Here is a 25,595-nt window from a genome sequence, read left to right on the forward strand (position 1 = left end):
ATCATGCATTCGTCATGCACATGTCACTGGTACAAACACTACAGACATACTTTACTCCACCCTCGACTCTATCTATATCGATAACTGCTTATGATTATTTTTATAAAAATATTTATAAATATTTTAATAACTTTTTTTAAAAATAGAAATCACATGTTTAATGATAGGGCCTATGTATAGTTTGTTATATTTATATTTCATAAACATCAATCAAGCTCACTAAATAAATTAGTATAGTATAAATTATATATATATATATATATACATACATACACAAGGCCTATTTTATGCTTGTTTTGTATGTAAAAACAGTAAATTAAAGTAATTTAAGATTTTCAGTACTGTACAGAATGCCAATAACTGTAAGAAATTGTAAACAGATTAACATTTTTTAATTATTTAAAGCCATTCTAGAAAACTAAACATTAAAAAAATTATCTCAGTAAGAATAAAATACAATAATATCTAAGTTCAAGAGATATGGCATGTTTGTTTAGCACTCGATGGTTGTTGCAATGTAGCAAAGTCCAATCAGAAGCAAACTGTTACACTCAATTAGAAAACTCTGCAGCGTGGGATTTTAAAATTTAAATAAATAAGAGAGGGGGGAAAAAATTGATAATTACAAACGTCCAAACAGTCTTTTAACATTTCCATTAACGTCGTGTGTATTGTCTGTTGTGCTGTGGGAGCCAATGTTAATGGAACCTCTCTAAGAGGACATTTCTCACACACAACCACTTTATCATAATTCTACACTTCAGATGGTGTCTGTCAAAACAAAAACCATTTTCTAAAACGAGATAGACAGACAGTTTAATCTTAGCTATTTATATCATCAACGGCGGCGGCATTTTGTTTATTGTCAATCACGCCTATGTCATATTTTTTTTAACATTGTTTTCTTTTACATAAACTTAATGGTATTGTATCATCGACAGCTTTCCTTGATGAATGTCTCGAGGTTAAAAAGTTCGTGTGAAAGTAGTGGCTAAGTGTCGGGAGTTTAAGAGGGAAAGACCCGTTTGACATTTCCAAAAATTCTGACTTCGGGTTTAAATTTCGAATAAAATATATACGAACCTCAAACACCTCTAAGAGCACGAAAAACCGAGAAAAAGGGCACGCGAACGTTCAAAAGGCGAAACTGTATAAACGATAGCAACCCGTTTAACACGGACAAACCTTCGTTATAACCTCTAAATAGATAACCTTTATAAAATTCTCCAAACATCTTTTTTTAGTTTTAAAACCGTTAAGTCTAATCAAATAGATCACCGTTATCTCGAAAAAATCGTTTGTTGATAAAAGATAAAAGGCCTGCTTTGTTTTTAATTATTAAAATAGTTTTTCCCTCCTTTTATTCTATAAAATAGAATTTTATAACAGTCGCTAGAGAAAGTTTAGTATTTGTTTATACAGATTCATTACAGAGTTAAAAACTTGCCTCTCCACATGTTTACGTTTCGACAAGATCTTTTAAGCTATCAGTTAACGATAAAAACGCCTACAGTTATAAAAGATATTTATTTTTCTCGAGTCGATTTTAAAATAATAATTTATCGTATTTTATATCTTTTTATTCCGAATGTATTTAAAATAAAAGTAACCATCATCACCGCGCCATTATTTCCAAAGCCAACTAAGGCTTGATGTTAGTTTCTTGCAGGATACATTCGTATCTAGAATTATTCTAGAAAATAAACAAAAAATACATTCTCCAGAATAATTTTCGCTTAAAAAAAAGAAAAAAGATCCTTGATTCTAGCAATCAATTTTAAAACAAATTTGCTGATTTAACAGAAAAGGAAGTTATAGTTGAATGTTGACATAAGAGTCAGGCTAATCTACGCTGCATGACATTAATTTCGATAATACCATTTGCCATTTTTGTTTACATTAGATAACAGTAGATCTTTCCCAATTGAAAACAACCTGTTTATGATGAAAAATACTGAAGATATAAAGGGGGCAAGGGATAGGCTCTAATAATCGCCCTTTGATACTTTAAAATGCCAGTTGTTTAGGTATAGGGATTATTAGAATCGAAAGAATATTACACAAGATAATTTTGTTGTTTAAAAATATACTAAGATTATTGTAATAAAATTATTAAACAGATTTAATAAAAAAAAACTAATACTGCATATCAGTTTTAATTGTGTTTTATTACACCAAATAATTTACTAGACTTGTAAATTGTTATATTTCGTATTAAGCTGAAGCGCCAAATTATGTACATTTAGGGAAGAAAAATACGGTTGTAATCTATCAAATTTCGATTTTTACAACTTTTTCTTATAAAATGCTTTTAAATCACGTTTTAACTTGGTCAAAATACAATAAAACATAAAAAAAAGTTTGTCTATCTTAAAGATAACATTACACAAAATACACTGTAATTCATTCTAGTCTGGAGTTCGTCAATTTTCCTGACTTTGATAAATTGTCATTCTGTCATCGTTCCTGTCCTAATCCTGTTCTAAGTAACCCAAAAAATAAACTATAAAAACAAAAACAAAAACCCGAGAAAGACGACGAAGGAAAATTCGACCCGATTAATAATTTGAATGTAAGAACTTTTAAAAAAGATGGCGGATCTTCCTTCTCGTATTTGTTTGTAATTCGCGAACAAGATCATAAATAAAAGTCACAAAATTTTATAATTCTTTAAATCATATCATTTTTATTACTTTGTTGATTAGAACCGTGCATCTCTTATCGTGTTTCGTTGTTTAATCTTTTAAGAATCGCCAATAAAAAGACGTCTCCGTGTTGATCTTATTAAATGTTTGTTTTTCTTGTGTGTAATCGAAATAAAATTTTGTAATAAATCTCGCTCATCGTGTTAAATATTTTAAATTCAAGGTCTTCTTTAAAAGTGACTAATTATAGATGCCCTTTACAAGACTTCTCGGTTGTACGTGTTGTTTACAAAATGCACACTTGTACGCGTTGTCCGGCCGATGAAACGTTTCGGACAGAGGTTACTAGAGTTGAATGTAAACAGTTGTATATCAAGTAGTATTGATATGTTGTTCGGTCCTTGGTTGTGTGGGAAATCGGTCATAAAACTGAAACCTTCTAAACTTTGCTTTGAACAGCCAGTAGGTCAGTTTTAGAAATGGAAGTAAAACGTTGACCAGACATTCAGACGTCCCTTTCGCGACAATTATTAATATAAAATCAAGTTAAACAACTGAAAAATTTCCTTCAGTTTACATTAGATTAAAATGTTAGAAACATCAGAAAGGTACGAAAAACATTTAGCCTACGTATGAAGATTAATGTGAAAAAGAAAACAATCCTCATACCGGTACATATGATGTCCATTATACCTTCTTAAGCCTTTTTTCGAATTTCCGGTACTAAGTACTAACATTAACGACCACTTAACTAACGTTTTCGATCGCCTCCGCGATCTTCGTCAGGTTTTATTCGACGGTTTTCGAGATAGAATGCAATAGAATTCTTTCAAAGTTAAAACGATCGAACCTCTCACCGCGTGCCATAATTGCGAACGATCTAACTTGTTTTTAATGCCTATAATATAATCCTAAAAAATGACTGCGTACATCCGTACATGAATAGTACATTACTCTGATATGCTACCATTGCGGGTGTACTTCGGAGACATATCTCCACGCATATGATAAAACGTTTCCATCTTTGAAATTAATGCATTTCCCTGATTTAGACGCCTTGTAAATCTCAAGGGTCTCCAAGGCCCTGATGCGGTCCGTGTCGAATGGTGTTTTAATGTGAAAATTTTAATGTGAAAATTTAAAAAATAGTGTATAAAATTAGATAGAAAACAATAATATCTACTTATAATCAAATTACCTATAAGCATTCATTAGATAAAGTATACATTAAAACACTGTTCGTCGGAGAAATAAAATTTATATCTCGTAGAGTAACTCAATTGAAGCGAATCAATTAGAAATCAATTAGCATTTCTCGTGTTTTATTTAAGATTTTAAACATTTGTTAGTCGTTAATTATACTTTTGAGATTATTCTTCTAATGCCAACGCTTCATTTTTTTTAAACATGTAAAGTTTCGAACACACATGATAGAAGGTCAATGTCCTTGATGGATATCCGTTAAGAGAGAGGAGGACGGGACTTGGGTGGTCTTACCAACATTGTTTATTTATCCATTGAATGACGGTGGGATAGGACGCCATCCAATGTCCCCAGACACAGCTCTTCACTCACAATAGCTTATTTATATTTCCCCTAACCACCGTTGGGCGGTGTTTTGTCGTTCAAAGAATCGAGTACTTCGAGCACCACATGGGACAACATTGATATCAAGAATGTGCTTTGCCGTTTAAAACCTTTAAAGTACGTTAATTCGAAGACAAAAATCTTCGTAATTTCGTTGATAGAGTCAAATAAAATAAAAATGAATTTTTATTCATTTATTTTACATTTTAATTCAAACACACAATTCGCATCTTAAAAACGAGTTCGTAGGTAAAAATGGCTTAAAGTTTTATTAAAAGTTACACCTTTTACATTAGTTTTTCTATTTGTCCGAATATTTTCCAAAATATTACGCTTATTTACTTCGTATGTTAACTCCTGTAAAGTCTGTTTTCCCTAGTTACAGTTTAGTGCAGCAGACAAAAAACACAAGATGAAAATGATGCTAATACGTTAAATTTACAAAGCTTTTATTCACCAACGTGATTTATTACACCCCCAAAAACCTCTTCGTGCAAAAAATTAGACTGTATGATGGATCGAAGGTAACTGGCCGTATCAGTTCTTACGATGAATGGAATGTAAAACATAAATAAACGATCGTCTCAAGCTGCTGGATTCTTTCTCATCAGAGCTATATCTGCGTCCACCATTTCTTGTACCAGTTCCTGTGGGGATTTAGAAAGGAAAAAAATGAGCATTACAATTCAGTGGTTGCGGTTACCAGATTAAGATTCGCACAATTTCGTGAGTTAATCCGGATAGAAAAATTGATTTAAATCCCCGGCACAAACCTCGAATTTTATCCTAGGGGACCAACCGAACTTCTTCTTCGCTTTTGTGGCGTCGCCTAGGAGGAAGTCCTGCGGGAACAACAAAATTAGTGTCACGTCGTACAAATATATATAAACACAACCGAGATTTCTAACGCAGCCACTCTAACGGCGCCACTGTCTCCCGGATCGCCCCTTCTCCTCTAGTTTTCGCACCCTCCCCGTAACCAAAATATTGGCAGCTCGCCTGACATGATGGACAGCTCCAGAATTGGCAGAACGGGAACCACAATGACCCTCCAGTTGTTATTCTTTCCTCCGGTCGGCCCATCTAATTGAATGGACCTTTAATCAAATCCTGCAGCAGGCTCACTGCCACAACAACCCGTGCCTTCGGGGCTACTACATCCTTTAGCCAGGTGGTCGATTCCAACATCTGATTGGTATGCAAAATTCTACTTCTAAATCTCTTGTTCGAGTGCGCCACGAGGGGGAAGAGAACGGGAGGAGAACAGCAAGAAAAAAAAATCTAATAACTTATCTGACAATTGCAGATTATTTTCCTGATAGGCTACAACAATAATTCTTTATAAAATAAGCATTTCTGCTTTCGTATTCTTTTAAAAAATACACAAATTAATACCTGTAAACAAGTTTTTCTCTTGTTAAATTTAAATTTAATTAAATGCATTTTAAGCCTTAAGATTTTGTATAAAGTAATTAACATATGGTAATACTCTTAAAAGTTATCAAAGTTATAAATTACATTATTATATACATTATACATAATTAATAAATCAAAAAATATCCAAAGTACAGATAATTTTTTCTCATTCACTCATCACATACAATATCAATAAACCATGTTTGATTATAAAGAACAAATCAGCAAATGATTAATGTGTTTATACAAAAATTTAGCATATTTACAAATTATATAAAATGATAAATAGGTGTGGATATTATATAAATAAATATTTATATTGGAAATTCTGTTATTTAGTTAAATACTGTTCATTTTGAAATATTCAATTTTTTAAACATTATTAAATATGTATCAAGATTATTTATTAAATTCTTATCACTTTTTATTACTTACAAATAAAGAAAACTGATACTTTGATTCATTTTGAAATATTAACTCTATTTATAGATCTAATTAATTTTTCTAGCATAATGCTATAAATAAATTCAGAATTTAATAAAGAGCTTTTGTTAACATTGAAGTTTAATCATTTACTGAGATGGATTTATTTAATTATACATTAAATAAATTTTCTGTATTGACAATCTCAGTTCGGTAATCACCACCATTTTTTACACACACACACAAGGTTAAATATGTTCTAAATTATTATGAAAACACCAATAAAAAAAAGTTGATATAATTAAAAATTATAAAATTTCTGTCATTATTTTATATCTTTTTTTTAATGAGTAAACATTTTATTTTCTTTTAAACAAAATAAAACAAATTATACATCCTATAACTAAACTAAACAACAATATATAATCTAAATATTATATATAATAGTTTGTTATTTTTTTATCTTATTATTTTGATTCATTGAAACAAATTTAAATAATTTGAAACAACTTTTTAATCAATCAAAATCTCATTTAGTTTTAAAATAATCCTCAAATTTTATTTTTCTTATTAAAAAATGTTCAATTAACTTTTAATTTTATTTTAAAATTTCATAAATTCTAAGTTCAAGAAACCTAATTTAGCAAAATGTATAATTTGATAACTGCTAAATTATTATTATTAATAATTTTAATTTAAAATCAGAAATTAAAAAAAACTCAAAAATTCTGAATGTTATTAACTAAAATTACTAAATAATTCATTGGTTACATTGTTATATAAATAATTCAACTAATTATATATAAGTATACTTCATTGATAAATATTTATTAAAAATGTTTGTATAGATTTAAAAATATTTAATTAATAATTGCATAAACAAAAAGTATCAAAAAACACAAATATTGAGAAAAAGTTCAAGATTTTTTTTCTAAATTAAAAAAAATATAAACATTCTTACTTGTTTATATTTTCAGGTGATCCATTATTTAAAAAAGAAATAAACTGTGTTTAATTTAGTCTTTTGTGTTTATAAATAACTACTTTTTTCCAAATTTTATTTATAATTATTAAGATATTTATTATTAATGTTTTAAAAGATGTATTCAATTGACATCAAACTAACTCTTAAAAACAATTTACATTCAATTTTAAAAATAAAATAAATTAATTGTTTGTTTTCCAAGTCATATCTATCTTTATAAATCATCTTCAATTTCTATGCAAGACCATTTACAAAATAAAAAAAAAATTTGATTTTTATTTTATCAAAAGCTATTTATTTATAAACTGACAAAAATCATTATTTCTAAAGGCCCATTTTTAGTAACCCAGTTTATTTTATTTTTATGTTTTCAATAAAATAAATAAACTTTTAAAAATACTAAATATAAAAATAGAAATTTTTCTTAATGTAACTCTTAAGATAAATAATTTTCTAAGGAATGAAATATGACTGGAACATCCACTTTCTTCTTTATTATATTTGGATACAGTTTAAGAGAATTCTTTCATTAAATAATTTTTAAATAAAAGTTTTTATTTATAGACTTTTTCATAAAAAAAAGGAATAATAATAATACCAGAGAGATAACTTTGATGAAGAGAAAGAAATATTTTATTAGGATTAAGAAACACCTTTGAGGAAGCAGAATGTAAAGAGCTGAAGGAGGACATGTACAAAAAAAATTTTTTTTTCCAGTATAAAAATTTTAAACATAAAACATGAGAAGATATGTAGCATAAGCATTAAATTACATTGTGTTGAGAAAATGCAACTCACCCATTGCAGATCAAATACAAGTGAATATAAAGTATACAATTAATAATAATTTTTAGATTTTTATAATGTCTTCAAATTGCACAATGCTTAGTATTTACATCTCTTTGAAATGATAATAAAATAATAACAATGAAATGTATAAACCAAATTTATAAATTATTTTATTAACAACTTTTAAGGACATGATTACAAACTGCAAGTAAAATATTTAAATCCTTTTTTAATGCATTAAATTGTCTGTATGGTTAAGTCTAATATTTTATTAAAATGTATTCTCAATCTACAATTTACGTTAAATAAATTTTTCTATTATACAGAATGGCTCAGTCAGTTAACTAAAACATTTTAAGTCTGTTTAAAGAATAGTTCTTTCTTAATATAATCTTAACTATATATTGGTTAATTTAATATATCGTATTGTATTTCGATATTTCGAAATAAGTGATGTAAAAAAAATAACAGTTTTCGTCGTAACTTTCTTTAAATTCGTCATTTAAAGATAATCTTGCATGCTCCTAATTAATAATTAAATTATGCAATTAAAACATTAAAAAAATAGAAACAATATTTAATGTTTTACAAAATTTAATTTATTATTGTAGATTAAAAACTTTTAAAAATATAACATGATGAAAAAGAAAACAGATACCTAGTGAATGACTTATTATTTTTTTACTGTTGTTTGTTTATTTTAAACTCAAAAATACATTGGTATATTTTTATTAGGAATTTCTCAAAAAAAGAAAAAAGAAAAAAGAAAAAAAATTAATGTATTTTCTTGCATTGAAAATTTTTATCCTGTTATTACTGTTTAAAGTTTATATTTAATTTAAATAGTATTAACGAATGAATTAAGTATATAATATGGTTCTTCATTTTTACTTGTAAGACTTATATGTATATAATGTATTTCTCACATAAAAATTTTACATTTACTTTACAGTTTAAGATTTTGAATCCAATATCTTTCACAACATAGATTTTTTTTCACTCACTTTCCCTTTTATCTTCTATATTTTTGAATGTATTTGTAGGTCTTTCCTTTGAGAAAAGTTGAGTGTGGCTTCCTGAAAGAAAGGACTTACAAACAGGTTCAAAATCATAAGATAAATAAAAAAAATCTATTTTTTACATATAGTTTCTTGAATCACTTAAAAGAATGTTGATCACAGAATCATATTTTCCTTCAAGAATATACAAATAAATTATAAAAAAAATTTACATTAAACTTATGTTAAATAAAAAAATTTTCCTAAGAAAGTTATATAACAGCATTAAAATGCGTATTTTTAAAAATATGTTTATTAAAAAAATAAAGAACAAAACTCAGTTGGAGAGAAACATTATAAAACAAATTGAAAAAAATATTACTCCAGCAAATGTTTTAATTAAACATTTTCTCTTTCTTTATAAGTCATATTCAGATTAAACAGAATACTAACTATCAAATATTAAATATTAGATAGTGAATAAGTATTCAATACTTGCTAAAGAACAAGATTTTTAGTCAGTCATTCTTGTAAAAAAGGAAGTATTTAATATATTTATTGGTAATAATTTCTAAAATAAATGTTTGGCTAATTATCATTATATATACAAGATGGTCCAAGTAAAGTGTTACTCCATTATTCAATTGATTAATAATAGTTTTTTGTTAGTATTCAAGTTAGGAAAGGTGCTATTATCAGCTAAAGAATCATCTAACCTCTCTTGGTGGGAGTTGAATCAACTGTGAAATTTTAAATGAAACATTATCAAGATGTAAAAATATTTGGATTCTATGCTTAAAAAATAGCAACGTTTAATCTGGAGATTTTTCTTAAATCACACTTTCTAAAAAAAGCATCATGTAAATTGGAATGTAACAATTAACACAGAAATAAATTTGAAAAAAGTTATGAAATTTTCTTTATTTAAATAGCATACCATTTAAATTTCACATTAATTTAGTCTAATTACATAATTTCTTAGGTTCTATTTGAAATTTTGCAGTTAATCTCACTGTATGGGATCATATGAGACTCTCCAGCTTTTTCTATCACCTTCTTTTCTAATAAAAAGCTAAACAACCTCATGTAATGACATAGATGAAAAATTTTTAATCATCAATTAAATCATTCCATTTCACATATACAGAAAAATACTAATGGAAAAAGTCTCAGTAAGAGAAGGTAAACAACTAGTTAGGTAAATTAAATACTTCGAGCGGACATCACGCCAACTATTTTACTAATATAGAGAAATATTCACATGAAGAAGCGTGTGAATATTTCTCTATATTCACCGCCTCTTCATGTGAATATTCCTCTATATTGGTAAACAACTATTTTTTCTCTTGGGGAAAAAAAGTTTTTTGTCTACAACAGGACAACCCATGAATCTGTCTGATCAATGAAATTGTGGCATTCTGTAGTATTATAACTACTGAACATCACATTGGGAGCAAGTACAGAACATGTACCCAGAGGTTTGTTTCAAGGGTTATTTTACATTATTAATTTGATTTCAAGATCAAGTTTTCAAACTGATAACTAGCTCTTATGAGCTACATTTTCTGTCCAAAGACTCCTTCCTTGACCTTCTAAAATTAAATGTAAATTGTCTTTTTAAAAATTTTCTATAATGCCAAGGGACAATACCAATTTTCTCTGAGCAATACCATATATTTCCACAAGAGATAAGAACTGATGAGGGGTATGACACCGGAAATGCATTTTCTTGTAACTAAAATCAATGAAGTCTAAATTCGTTCCTGTTGTATCCAATGTTTCCTGTATGATAAGTTCATAAAAAAGCAATATTCTAAGCTTTGAATTTTGAAACTGAAGGTTTTGTTTATTCAAAATACTCTCAAGTTCACATTACCATCTTTTCTAGTTTGTCATTGTGTTCGTTTCCTTTTTGCACTGTCTGTCTAGATGTTTAGTAGTATTAAGATTTGCAATTGCGTTCAGTTTTATTAGCATTAAGTAGATATAAGTCTTCCTTCTAACAGCCACTTTGCACTAACTTCTACACTTAGCTATTCATGGTGGCACTCAATTATTGGTGTTTGCTACACTCAGGTTTTCTTTTAGACCTTTTGGTGGACTACGGCCTTGCAACATAAAAACTGAACACCAACATCAAACATAGAGGGTACTGTAGTCATATGTACACCATTCAGAGGGATCCTAGTTCAAACAATTACTTAATATTGTTTTTTGAGAATCCTAAGATTAATTCGAAATAAGGGTTTGAAAAATTTAAAAATATTTTATAATTAAATGCACTTTTATTATGTTATATTCATATTAAACAGAAAAAACTAATGGATAATATAACATTTAATTTTTATATATTAAAATTTTCATAAAATATTAATTAGCAACTGAAATAAAATCTCTACCCATAATTAATCTTATCAACATTATTAAAAAAAATTACTAAGAACATTAAATATTAGCTTTAACCAGTGGATATAACTAAAATTGAAATTCAATCATAGAAACAAAATTAATTAAACAAATAAAGAAAGTTTAAAGCTTATCAAATATTAAAAAGAAAAACAAATTTCAAATGTAAATAAGACTAAATACAAGTATTCTACTTCTGATTATTCAAAACTTTACTTTATACTAATAAATATTATAAAAATTATTTTAAATTTATTTTTAGAATTTCATTTGAAGCATTACGAACAAAGTTCAAAAGGCAAACATTAATTTATCTTACTTAAATTAATGGTGAGTCATTAACCTGAGAAAATTAATTAAATATTGTAATAAAAAACTAAGTCCTATTTTAATACTGTATATTGTTCAATTTATATAAGAATAAATTATTTACAATAAATTTTTGTTGACATTAATTTCTGTAGCCTGTTCTGACATCAAATTCTGTATCTTAAGGGTTGATGTTAACCAATAGTTGACCTTAATGAATATAATTATATAATTTTATTCTTAAAGAAAATTACACTGCATAGATATGGTAATATTTCATTATATGTATACACTAAATGTAATATTTCATTGTAATAATAATAATAATAAGTGAAAGGGGAAGAGGCCTTACTCGGAGGTATAGCCCTACAAGAAGAGAGGAGGGAAGGAGGAGCCAGAAGGTGGGAAAGGAGAGGTGGGGGGATTAGGAAAGGAAATAGAGGAGGGAAGAGGAGGATGAGGGTGCCTGCTGGGAACCGCCTGTTAAGACGTAGAAAGGCAAAATTACAAAATACAATTACAGTACCTAAGAATTAATAGGTGGGATAACAGAACAATAATGAAGGCGCCTTGGTATGGCTTACAATACAATTGCAAACATAGGGTGGTGCCGGTGAGAGTAATGAGGAGGGAGAAACACCCTATTGGAGATACCAATTAAGTCCTTGAAGTGTGGCCCTTTGAAGGTTGCCAACCATGTGTCCTGATGCTATGGAGTCTGGCTGTGGTTATCCGATGAGATAGCTGGCATGTTGGATTGAGTAGCAGTTGGGAGATGATAGCCTGATAAATTTAGGTTGTTAACAAATTTGACGAAATTGGTGTATATGTCCTTGTCCTCCAGGAATACACTAAGGTGGCAAGGCCAGTTGTGCCCTTTATGGGTTATCAGTTCTCTGAGTTGTTGGCGATGCTGAATGAACTTGGTGCAGGTAAAAATTAGATGAAAAGGGTCGTCCCTCTCCTTTACAAGACAGTCACAAAGTCCATTTCCCTTCTTAAGGAAACGATGAAGGTAGCACTTAAAATTGCCATGGGCGGTGAGAATCTGCGTAATAGAATGAGTCGTTCTCAGGAAAGTGAGGCGGGAGCTACTGTTGACGTCCGGGAGGAAGTTGTGGGTATTCCGTCCAGTGTGGCTACTGTCCCAGTCATTTTGCCACCTTGACATAGTGATGGCGGTGAGTTCCTTCCTGAGGAAGGAGATGGGAACGGAAGTGTAGGAGTACTTGGAGGCTACTTTATGAGCCTTCTTTGCCAAATTGTCCACAGTTTCGTTGCCGATGTTGCCGGAGTGACCCTTGACCCAGTAAAAGGTAGTGAGAGTCACACCAGCAAGGGCACATAATGTGTCCAGACAATTACTTATGATTGGGAGTTTACGGTTTCCTTTTTTGATCTGATGCAGTGCAGTTTTGCTGTCACTTATTATGTTGATCCTTTTCCCAGTGAACTGCCGGATATTGTTGTGGATATATTGGAGAGACTTCCAAATCGCTAAAGACTCTGCTTGATTCACAGAGCAATTCTCGTACAGTTTGTAAGCAGCATTCCAAAAAAGTTTCCCTTGGGGATCCACCAAGTGAGCAGCTGCACCGACAGCACCTGGGGCCTTGGAGCCATCCGTGTAGAAACCGAGTCCCTTCAAGGGCAGTGGTGGATATTGGACAAAGTCGTAGGTAATGTTGTTTGCCGGGTGGACAGAAGTTTGGTCCTTTTTGATGTCAAGGCCACAATTTGCTATTTCGTCGATCAGGGGGTGTATTGTGTCCAGAAGATTGTGATGTTTGATCATCTTGTGGATGGTATCAGGGTTAACGTTGGATGAGAGCTTGCCCATATATTTCATTGTAAGACTACAATTTTTTTTTATTTAAAGAATCATAGAAAAATGCCAAAGTCAGATACATATGATGCATCAGATACATATAACAAGAAAGATTTTCAAGTATAAAAGTCACTAAATTATTAGGTCATTAAAAAAATCTGTTACGAATAATTAACATTTTTTCTTAAGTACAGTTTTGTCAATGTATTTGATTACAGTGTGTAATTTAGTAATGTAAATAAATGTGTATTCAGAATTTTCTTGAGTTTAAATATATCAATGAAGACAATCAATAACAAAAGACTCATTTGAAGTAAGAATTGTTGTACCATCTCACCTTTAGTCACAACCCTCATTGTCATTTTCTTGATACTTATCACATATATATACTTATTAATTGAAATTTTGACATTTAAAACAAATGTACAATAAAAAAACATTACTTTCATATTTTTGTTATCAGATAAAACTTTTTAAACTTCCTAGAAAAAATATCTTGAAATTTTGAATACAAAAATGCTAAATCTGTATTTTGTCGAAACTTTATAAAAGTAACAATATGAATTCTGATAGGTAAGTGGAAAGGAAGTTGACATTGATAATTAAAGTTTAATGTCAGATTTCTCTTAAGCAAAGATCAGCATACACTAAAATACAAGATTTCTGCTGGGATGTGAAAAACTTGTAAAATTACTATCAGTTAACATCACACTAAAATGATATTAAATACAGTACATTTTTGCTAGTATGTTTATTAAAAATAATAAACCATATTTGAAATATGTTATAGCTTACAATAAACATCTTAAGAATTGTTTTGTAAATGTTACAAAACAATTTATTTATATTAATTTAAAATTTTAACAATTTGATTAAGGCTTCAAATTATAATTTTATATTGTTGAATGTGTTTAAAAGAAAAAAATTACTTATAAATGATTTTAACATTTATGTATGACATTTTTTTATTTTTGATTTATGACCAATCACATTTAAAATCAGCAAAACTTTACAAAACAAAACAGCAACATAATCAAGATAAATATCTTATATCATTAAATGTAATTTATTTTACTATTTTAGAATCAAATTTCCAAAAACTTCACTTCCATTAATATATAAATGGTAATGTATTATACAATAAACTCACACAAAAAACCAAGAACGGTGCGTTATCACATATAATTACGATTTTCACAAACGTTTTCGAGCATAAAAGTTCTTCATCAGGTGAAAAATGGACAACTTATAAAAACGTTCGATGGAACAGATTTTTGAAAGAGCCACGCGCAAGATTCGAAATGTTACTCGTGCGGATGTCGTCACCGCTGTGCATGGGCGGAAGTGGAAACTTTCTTGTAATGTCATCCGTCATATATGAGCATTTGCCATGCAACGGATAACGATAACTCCTCTTTGCTGTTAATACATTTTTTATCCCGGGCAGTTTTGTGTATGTGTACTGCCTCCATCCATCTCAAATGGTGTATAAGGGGTGTGGTGTGGATGATCCTGGCCTCGTCAAACCTTGGCTGAATATCCGGTTCCGTGGCGTAACGTGCCAAAGCGGTTGTACATCTTTGGTAACGGATGTCTGCTTTATGCTCTTTAATTCTCGCTACTAGCGATCTTTTAGTGGAGCCGATGTACCATAAGTCTTCGTCACGCCTGTGGTCTTTCAGCGGGATGGCATACACTCCAGGTAGCTTGTCTTGGTTGGGGGGATCTTTGGCATTCCGTAGCAGCTGATATATATTCGGGCATCTTTTATAGGTGATGCTGACTTGTTTCTTCTTGACAACCTCCAAATATAGCTTCCTTAAATACGGATTGTAGGTGAGCGGAATGTTGTCTTTATGCTCTGTTGTTACTTGCTCATGCTGCGTTGACAGTTGGTAATTCCCCCATTTTTTGGTTAATTTACTTATAATGTTGTAGTACCCATGGCTTTGAGCAATACTGCGTAACGTGTTAATCTCTTTTTGCAGAGCGTGTCTTGTTGAGGAATGGGTGTACGCCCGTTTGACTAAGGTGTTGAATGCTGCTAGTTTGTACGGTATGGGGTCACAAGAGCCTATGGGGATGTACAATTGGTCTGCAAGCAGTTTCCTGTACACTTCTGTGAGGATGGAGGTTCCTTTAACCATGATACTAACATCAAGAAAATGAACATGCGTGTCATTCGCCTGTTCCAGGCCCAGAGTTACGCCGTAGCTGTTGTTATTAAATGAGTCGACGAATGCTGCTATGTCCGGCTTGCTCTTCCACAAGATGAGTATGTCATCCACGTATCTCTTATAGAGCTGTATGTTGTGGAGGTGGTTAGGAAGGATTTTCTCTTCGAGTTGCCATATTACCAGCTCGCACAAATCTCCTGCTACCGGGCTCCCCATTGGTACACCCCTTCCTTGTTTGTAGACCGTACCTCTAAATTGAAAGAATGAGTTGTAGCATAACAGGTGGGCCATCTCTAATATTTGCTGGTGGAAGTTAGCATCAGTGACTATTTTAAATAGTAGATCTCGGATGGCACAAAATGCTGGTGGTAGAAGGATCGACGGATATAATGACTTAAAGTCGAGCACCGTAATAAATTGCGGGGGGGTGTCAATCTGCTTGAGGAGCTCTATGAGGCATTGACTATTGGTTACGGTGAACTGGTAGTCTTCTAAGTGTGGAGCGATCAGACGGTGCGTGAATTCCTCTAATTTATGTGTTGGTGCTCTTACTTTATCAACTACCAGGCGAATCTGTTGGTCTTGTTTATGTGTTTTGGCGAAACCGAATAGCCTGGGTGTGTCAGGCGAGTCCATTACAATGTTCTTAATTGCCAACCTCTTAGCCAATTTAGTGTTGGAGAACCTCTTCAGCCTTGCATGTAGCTTTTCTACTGTGTTAGTATCTACCTTTTCACACTGGGTAAGATTGATGTACTCCATTAATAACTGGTTATAAGTATGCTGTTTCATCAGTACCATAGTTTTCGCCTTGTCGGCCCTGACGAGCGTGATCCCATTGTTCTTCATCCATCTTCTGGCTCGTGTTACTTTCGTTTGTAATCGCTTTGAGTCCAGCGTGGTTTTAGCACTTAAAATCTTGTTTACTGCCATCCATCTGTAGTATTCTTTAGTCCTATTCGGAAGGCCTTGCAGTAGGGATTCTAAATCTGGAACGAAGCCTAAGCTCTCAGTTGGAGGTGGTGGTGCGAACTTCGGACTGTACTGTAAAACCTCAACTACAAACTCCAGGAGTTGGATATCATCCCACAAGACAAAGGGGAAGGTAGGGTGTCCCTTACGTTTTGGTGTTTGGAATCTCAGTATCCATTGGAGCTTTTTGTGGTATCGCTCTTTATGTTTACCATTTATACGATCATAATACGGAACAAGCTTGGCGTTTTCATGTGCCAAAACACTGGGATGCCTGCTGAATAATTCCATTTCGATATTCACCAGTTCTTTTAAAATGGAATAGACCCTTTTCCGTGTGGCCCGAATAGCCCTATTTAGGCACATTTGCTTCACTTTATTAAGGAGAGGCTCACTTCCTGGTGGGAGTCGAATTCTATAAAACGACATCGGGAGTACTCCCAAATCTTTACACTCTTTCAAAAAATCGAACTTTGCCCTAGCTTTAACTAGCCTTACGAGCGATCTATAATAAGGAGTAGCCGGCATCGCTACTAAATTTACTCATCAATCGCACCCCGCGCTGAATAAACAATAAACTCACACAAAAAACCAAGAACGGTGCGTTATCACATATAATTACGATTTTCACAAACATATTTAATTAACTGAAATATTAAATGATCATTTGATGTGCAGGGTCATCATATTGTGGCATGCACACAGTAACTCAGTGTTTCCCAACCTTTTTTGTGCTATTCCCCTAAAATTCTTTCTGTAAAAAGCCTTTCTAAAATTCTTATGCCCCCAACATATATGTTGAACTCTTTTGGAAGGTCTCTTGTTGTCATGTTCATTGAAGTTTTTTCTTGCACTTAATTGCCACACTGATTTATCGTAACCAAGATAAAACCCAATCTTTTCATCAAAGTCTATTGGACTTTCCATGCAACCTGGAACACCACAACTCACGTCTGCCCATCTTGACGTCTGGGCAAAAATGTTTTTCTCCTCTTTCACCGGCCTCAGGGCCTCATTCATCTCTTTGTTCTCAGTGGTTCCCAGAATTGTTAATCCCACCCCAAGGGAAAAGGGTGGGATTAAGGGTGGTATAAAGGAAAGTTCTAGAAGGAAAGGGAAACAAAGAACAAAGAAAATTAAAACTAACTTAAATCAATATTTACAATAAATATGGCGTACGGCGACTATACGGTTAACTTAAACTCTGGACAAGTTTCAAATTGCCCCCCCTGTGGGACGTGGGCCCCATGTTGGGAAACACTGCAGTAACTGATTACAATATAAGGCTTATGCATAGCTTTCAGAACTATATCCTTATTGCCATTATTTTTGTATTTTTGATTTATTACCAATTTGACTTACATCAAAAGTCCTGAAATAAAACTGCATAAAATGAGAATTATCTGTATACAAAATTTTAAGAATTATCATGATAATTACAAATTTTTATTTGGAATATATATAATTATTAGTAATACATTTATGTAAATAATGAAGTGTTAATTTTTAAAATTATTTTGAATAATTTTTGCTTTCCTGGCTCATATATAATAGAGGAAAAGTATGATAGTTAGTCAAAAAATGATCCCCTCAGATTTTTACATTTTTGGACTCAGGGCACCTTAAAATGTCAAGAAACGCAAAAAAATTCAGGGGCTTTATCTGTATGTATGAATGCTAGTGTCTGTGGGAAAGCATGATTTTGTTCACCTTCTTTGAAGCTTAATAATTAATCTTTGCAGGAAAGTTTGTTTATTAGGAGAATTGATGCTATTAAATTTTGGCAATTAAAGGTTGAGGGGGTGGGGAGGTAAAGGGGATCATGTGTGTCTCAAGTAGGGTCAGACTTAATGATGAATTTACTTGTTATTTGCATTTACAATTTTTTTATAAAATCCATCCCTATCCTCAAAATTAAGCTTATTGCCATTTTATAATAGTTAAAAATATAAAAAGTTTTTAAATAAAATATCATAACAGATGGCACCACCAAATATTGCCAGGAAAGTTAAGCAATTCCTTGCTGGATTTTTTACTATAGCTTTGCTTTATTAAGAAAGCTTTACAAAGAATAGACCTAAAGAGTGGATCATTTAGAGGCTATAACTATGTTAATTATAATTATTAATATTAACAAAAGATGTCAGCCTAATCACCTATCCTTATGTAGATTTATATAAATAATTATTACTAACTAGCCTAAGCACCCAGTATTGATCAGAGAACCATAGTAAGATGCAGTAATTGAATAAAATTTATTATAACTAGATAATGACATGTAATGTATATTGTACAGAAGTATCTCCAGTGATAACACAAACTCTCATTGAATGGTTTCAACACTACTTGTAAATAGTCTCCAATAAAGTCTCTAGAATATAATGTATAAAACACAATATAATCAGACTCAAATTGTTAGCCAAACTTACACCTAAACTATCAGAGTACTTTTTGGGCTATACTATCTACTATCTGGATTATAACATCAGAGTGGCATCGGTATTGATCTGTATGTGTATATATATGGGAGGGAGATCAGGTCAATGATAATGAGTAAGAAAAATTTCTCTGTGGATTTTGAGTTGATATGAAAAGTAAGATATACTTCTTGTGTACAAGACTTTTATCTACTTATGTATTATGAAAAAATATATTGGAAGGAGGACAATTTGCCAGTATAATTGCCAGTAATATTGGGGAGGACATGTCTCTTGTGGACTGACACCCATGCATGAATTGGGATTCAAGTTCTGTTCCAGATTAATCTTCCTTCCAGTTTTCTAATTATCTAATTCAAAATTAACTCCTAATTATTGATTTTTATACAAGAATAAAATGAATATAAAAAGTAATCTGGCAATTTAGGCTTAAATTTGGTTTGAAATGATAAATAAACAGTAAATTCATTGGAATAGAAGCAGCCAGTGGCAGAACAAAATAATGGAATTAATCCATCCAGCCTCTACGTAACAAAAATGCAGCCTTTATTTGCTTAATTTTTGTAAAAATAACTTGAATTTTTGATATAATTTTTCTGAACTGAATAGAACAATGGCAACAAATAAGAATCATTCATTCAGTTCTAGAAAATAGTTTCAATTGTGACAGCTACACCACAAAGCTCTATAGAAATGAGATCCATAAATATATTAGATTAGCATAGTTGTAGCACATAAATAATCTAGTTTTTAGATACTTCATTAACTGAATATTGGGTTGTGATTATGTTTTTTAATAAAATTACAGCTGAAAATATGTCATAATGAGAAAGAGAATAGGAATGAATGATATAATATATTTAACTATAAATTGCAGCCAAACTATTCCAGTAAAAAATAAATAAAAAATCAGAATAATTTGATAGGGTCAAGTGATCTTAAAATTCCAATTCAACAATTAAATAGAATCTAAATTTCTCTGCTAAATCTTTTTTTTCTGATTCATTTTCTGCTAACAAACAGAGAAAATCAGAAAGCAGGGTCTTTTAAACGTTCTTAATGCTTATAATAATTTCTTGTTCTATTAACTTTGTCATATATTGGGAATTCCATTGTTTAAATTTTTAGGCTGATTGCTTAATGTTTAACTCCTTAATAATGCAATGACATTGATTTTTTACATTAAAAAATATTAAAAATATTCAGAATGTAAAGCATATTTTGTACACCAATATTTCTATTTTCAATTCAACTTTCATATAAAATATGTAATAATAGTATTGATAATGACTAATTCAAATTCTGTCTATTGTACAAAAAAAAAAAAATAGAGCTAAAATTTTGAAGTGTTTTTTGCATACAATAAACAATCCTTAAAGAAAAACTGTTTAAGGCATTTTTCAAACATCAAGATATAATTCTTTAATAGGTAAAGATAAAAAACGATTATGTCTTTAGATATTATGAATAGATATGTCTCCATTCAATTATATAAAAGTATTTAAATTTACATGTAGATATAATATCTTTTTATTTGAAAAAGAAACTTATCTTAAAATGTACAAATTATCATAGCAAATTTGTTTTCAGAAGAAATGTTTGAACATTCTACCAATAGCATCAAAAATTTCCCAAAAAAAATGCACCAACCAAATAAGTAAAGACAAAATTACAGCATGTAGTGCATTCAGAGAGATTATTGCACAATTTTATTACTAAGCACATGCTTGTTGACAAGTCATAGAACAATCTGTGGAGGGGATGGGAATTGTATTTAGCAGAAAAATAGTAGTAAAGTTCAGTGTAATGAGAAGTCCCAAGTCTAAGGTTCCTCTCTCCACTTCAAATATGTACACAGTATAATTTCTGAATAGCAGACACTGTCAGGATTGAGAAGTTTGTCTGCTATTTAGAGGTGCCCACTATCTGAAGGTATATGCTAGTGATTATAATGTATCTTAACCTGGTGATCATATAGTAAAGAATACGATGGATTACAAAAACATCAAATTTGCATTAGGAATGTGAATATATCAAATAGTATATATAGCATATATAATTAAAATATATATACAATATATTATTTATTTTTTCAGCTGTGCAAATCTCATTAAAATTTGAGTTACAAAGGTGATTTGCTATCCACTTCAATAGGTGGAAAATATATTCAGAATTGTTACATTTATATCATCATTTATGATCTAAGCAACTAATACAAGGATTTGTCTGCTTTGTAGTTATCAAGTAGATGTAACTTTTCGAACATTTTCACTTTCTTCGGTAACCGATTTATTAAAAATTACACTTTAGCTACCACAAAGCTGTTAAAACGGTTACGACAACAGTATTTGTTTGATGAAAGTTCAAAGATTGTGTTATGAAGACAATTTGCAAATCACTTTAAAGTGAGGGAAGATATTCAGTTTTCTTGCATTTACAATGTCATTTATGATCTTAAGTTTTTTTTTCATTACTACTATACTATAGTTCTTGTCGAATGAAATGAATATTCAAGTATTTAAATTGATTCTTTGTTTTCATTTTAAAATATTTTGTACATAATAACTTGGGAAAAGTTTATAGTTTTTTGATATCCCCTAATTTAAGCATAAGCATAATTCTAACAATAAGACAAAAGTTTAATAACATTACTATGTATAACAATAAATAGTGATTGACAACTTAACCAGATTAAACTTCTCTAACAGATAAAGAATATTGTTTGACTTTTTATAACCTGCCCTCCTCCCCTATTCCTATTTTAAGCCAGTATTTACCGTATTTACTTGCACATAAGATGAGGTTTTTATCCATTTTTTTACTGCTTCAAAAACCTAGGTTGTCCTATACGTGTGAGCAAAGGATTCTTTTCATTTTTGTATAACTTTTGTAACAGTGGAACCTTGCTTAACAAGCACCTCGCATAATGAGTGTTTTGCATAAAGAGCAAATCAAATTTTTAAAAAATTGACTTGCATAACGAGTGACGCGGAGAGGGAAAGTCCCAGATTGTGGGCATGCTCCATCATGCTATTATTTGTGATTTTTTTGTTTTCTGCAAATCAAATTCGCATTCCAGGGTGGTTCATTCCATGCTAAAAGAAATGATGATGATGATTCATGCTCCTTAACAATGTATATTGTATAATTTTCTTTGAATAAACATTACACGTAAAACACCATTTTCAGCTACTTTCATTAGGCCCACTTAAGAATGGTGCTTCAGGAACTAATATCAAAATTTTTTGTTTTACTAAATAAGACACACATGGAAAACATGTTGAATGAGGCATACAATAAATCAGTAATGAAAAAAACTGGAGTGAACAAATGGCAATAAGTGTTTTTGAACAGAGAAAAAACACTTATTGTCAGAGAAAAATGAAGCTTTTCTGAATTTGACTGCAATGGCCACCTGCACCAAGTGGAGAAGTATGGCTTCCAGAAGTGCTTTGAGATGTGCGAGCACTGGCAAAAGTGTATTGTTTCACAGGAACAATATTTTGAAGGACATAGTTAAATCTTCTTAGATGTAACCAAACTGATTACATTTAAAGAGATTTAAACGTATCTTTCAAACTATTTTTTGCCAGCACAAACTACTGGCAAAAATATCTTAAAGCAAATCTGGAAGAAATCATTCTCTTCCATTTGGTACAGGATGGCCATTGCAGACTGAATGTTTTTACAAAGGAAAATATTTCTGAAAACTTTTTGATGTTCTGGTATAACAGAAATTCAAAATTTACAAAGATAAGAAGTTTATTTATTGCATATACAAAAGGAAATGTCACAAGACAATTGATATCCTTCCCAAAAATAACACCCATAACAAAAGATTAAAATACAAACAACAAAGAATAAAATAAAAATCAATAGACATGATAAAAAAAAATTCATAAAAAAAATGTTATTCACTTCAAAAGATTTCAAAGACCATTTCAGGTTTTCATCCTATAACAATTTTAATTAACACAATCAGAAAACAAGACATTTAATTTGTTCTTATGAGAAACAATTTAATCCATAGTATGATAAATAGGCTTGCCTATATTAAATTGAATTATTTCAAGATTTTCAACAGTGTTGGAATATTTTTTGATTGTATTGAATTATATTAAAAGAATATGAAACTTAATAGTTCCATAATTTGAATTTTATAAATTTTAATTTAAAGAAAATTCTAATATACTATCAAATACTTTTTAATCAGATTTTCCATCCGAAAATGAATAATATTTACCTTTTGTGTATATAAGATGATGATGAAATGGTATATGTATGCATGCACACAAATACAATTTTAAAAACATTTATTTTTATAATTTATTATAATAGTATATATTTTTCTACTTATTTAACAAAAACAATACAACAAATCTGAAAGTACTGTATATGTTGCATTGCAGGAAATGGAATTATGTAGATTATTAGTCCTAATCTTACTCATATTAATATATGGAATGCAGAATTATTATTTTTGATAAAAACATTCTGTAATATATTTTATTAAAAAAGCATTTCTTTGTTTTTATGTTATTTGATTAAATTATTAAAATATTTGTAATTTATTGAATATACACATTTATTAAAAAATTATCATTTTTTTATTGTTAAAAAAAATTTAGGCCCTACTTTAACAAAATAAAACTTATTAATTTAATAAAAAGTTTAAAAGATATAGAAACAATGTATTATTATATACTAACCACTTCAGCTGGACGGAAATATTTTGGGTTAACACGCACTCTTACAAGGCCTGAATCTTTTTCTTTTCCAATTTCATTCAATCCTGATCCTTCCCATCTGAAAAAACAAGATAAAGTGTAATAATTTTTAAAATAAATTAAAATTTTAAAATTATATTTTAATAAAATAAAAATTATTTTTTCAATTGAAAAAAATCTCACATTTTTTATTCACTTGGATAGGTGAATAAAAAATGAATGAATGTGTTATAAAGGGTAAGTTATTTTTCATTTGAATTACAAAATAACTAATAAATTTATAAAATTAAATGTAATTTTATCTTCTAAAAAATTTGATGTCTTTTTAAAATGCCAATAAAATCTGATATTATGTAATGTAAATAAAAATATATAAAATTTTCAGTAAATTAGAATTAATAAAATATTATAATTAAGAACAATATAGGCAGACCAGTAGCTACAGGAGAATATTTCAGGGCCTTGCACCCTCAAATATTTTCTGTATATCAGTCTGTCAAAGAATGTTAGACCAATTTGTTTATTTATTTATTTAAATTAAAATTTTAAAAATCTTATGTCTGTATTCACTTTTAATTTTGTGATACTACATAGAATGTACTATACACTTGATCCAAGCACCCCCTAATGTTCCCAGGTATCACTTACAGAAAAAATTCTGTCTATAAGATTGAAATTGAAAGTGTCCTTGATTTTCATTTCTTTTAAAAAAATATTGCCATTATCATCCAAAGCATTCAAGAGAAAGCATATGTGGCTGTATGGTTTGCAGAAAGCAGATCTGTTATTAGCATTCAAAAGATAATTTAGATATGCCTTTCAGAAAAATACAACTAAATCTAAGTTTCTAAAAATATCTTAAATCATCTTTCTATAAACAAGCAGTGTTGAGTCCATACCATGGCTTCCTCATTCACTCAAAATTGCTGTATGTCAAACATTGCTACTTCATATACTTAGATCACAGAAGAATTGAAACTACCACTGGAGATAAAGAGGAGTAGATATGGATTGAAATTGATTGTTGTCTAGATATTCTTCCTGCCATCAAAGAAGCACACACAGAAGTCTATTGATTTTTTTTTCTAAACTATTTGAGTTTTTCACATTAATAAAAGTGACATAAAATTTCTGCAACTTGCATTTTCTTTTATGAGACAATTAAAATTAGGGACATTCAAGCACTGTCCAATTCTCAGGGAGAGCCTTCATCAGAGAATTACAAGGATCTAATAATATAAGCCATTGATCGCATGCCAGTTTATCTGTAACGGAATATCTAGAACGACCACTAGGGGCGACCCTAGCTATTATTTAAATTAATAATAAATTCAGTTTTTCATGTAACAATATTAAAACAACAATAAATGTGTTTTTGACTGCGTTTTAGTAGGATATGCCATGAGAATGCGCATTAAGAAGGGATTTTTTAAAATTCCCCCAAGAGGGAGAGAGTTAAGGATTACCCTGAAGAACTCGGCTTCTACTGTATGCGGTTTTTTTGCATTTTTGACTGCGTTTTAGTAGGGTACGCCATGAGAAATTCAGTATATTATTGTTTTTATTTGTAATATGAATTTATTATACCACGGAATGACACCGCTACTACTAAAACACCCACTAGGGGGCATCCTAGTTGTTAAATAAAATGTGTATTGTCTTCCAGATGAATGTTAATCGGATCTGTACAAGTCTGTAACAGTTGAACTTCTTTCCAAATGTGCTCAAAATTACCACTTAAAATCTTTGACAGTTGCTTGACTTGTGAAATGTCTCTCTGATGTTCAGCTATGCAAATGGTTGACATTCTGGTTGTGACTCCTATATAAGATATGTTAGTACCACCAGTACTACTTAACTGGAATTTTACATAGTCTGGAGTTTTATCCAATCAG

The 25,595-nt window shown here is 30.3% G+C and overlaps 1 protein-coding gene across 1 annotated transcript in view; it reads right to left on the reverse strand.

The window, feature by feature from the left end:
* Positions 1-4,474: 4,474 nt before the first annotated feature.
* The window catches only part of Gmd (GDP-mannose 4,6 dehydratase), a 41,079-nt gene continuing 19,958 nt past the window's right edge, over positions 4,475-25,595 (reverse strand). Inside the window, exons 8-10 of the mRNA XM_067277353.1 lie at positions 23,683-23,779; positions 5,006-5,074; positions 4,475-4,879 (exon numbers count right to left, since the gene is read on the reverse strand). Of these exons, the coding sequence (XP_067133454.1) occupies positions 4,817-4,879; positions 5,006-5,074; positions 23,683-23,779 (229 nt within the window). The 3' untranslated portion in view covers positions 4,475-4,816. The remainder of the gene's footprint in view (positions 4,880-5,005; positions 5,075-23,682; positions 23,780-25,595) is intronic.

The sequence above is a fragment of the Centruroides vittatus genome, unplaced genomic scaffold (assembly GCF_030686945.1).
Source record: "Centruroides vittatus isolate TY-2023 unplaced genomic scaffold, ASM3068694v2 contig_1162, whole genome shotgun sequence".
In the NCBI taxonomy this organism is placed as follows: domain Eukaryota; kingdom Metazoa; phylum Arthropoda; class Arachnida; order Scorpiones; family Buthidae; genus Centruroides; species Centruroides vittatus.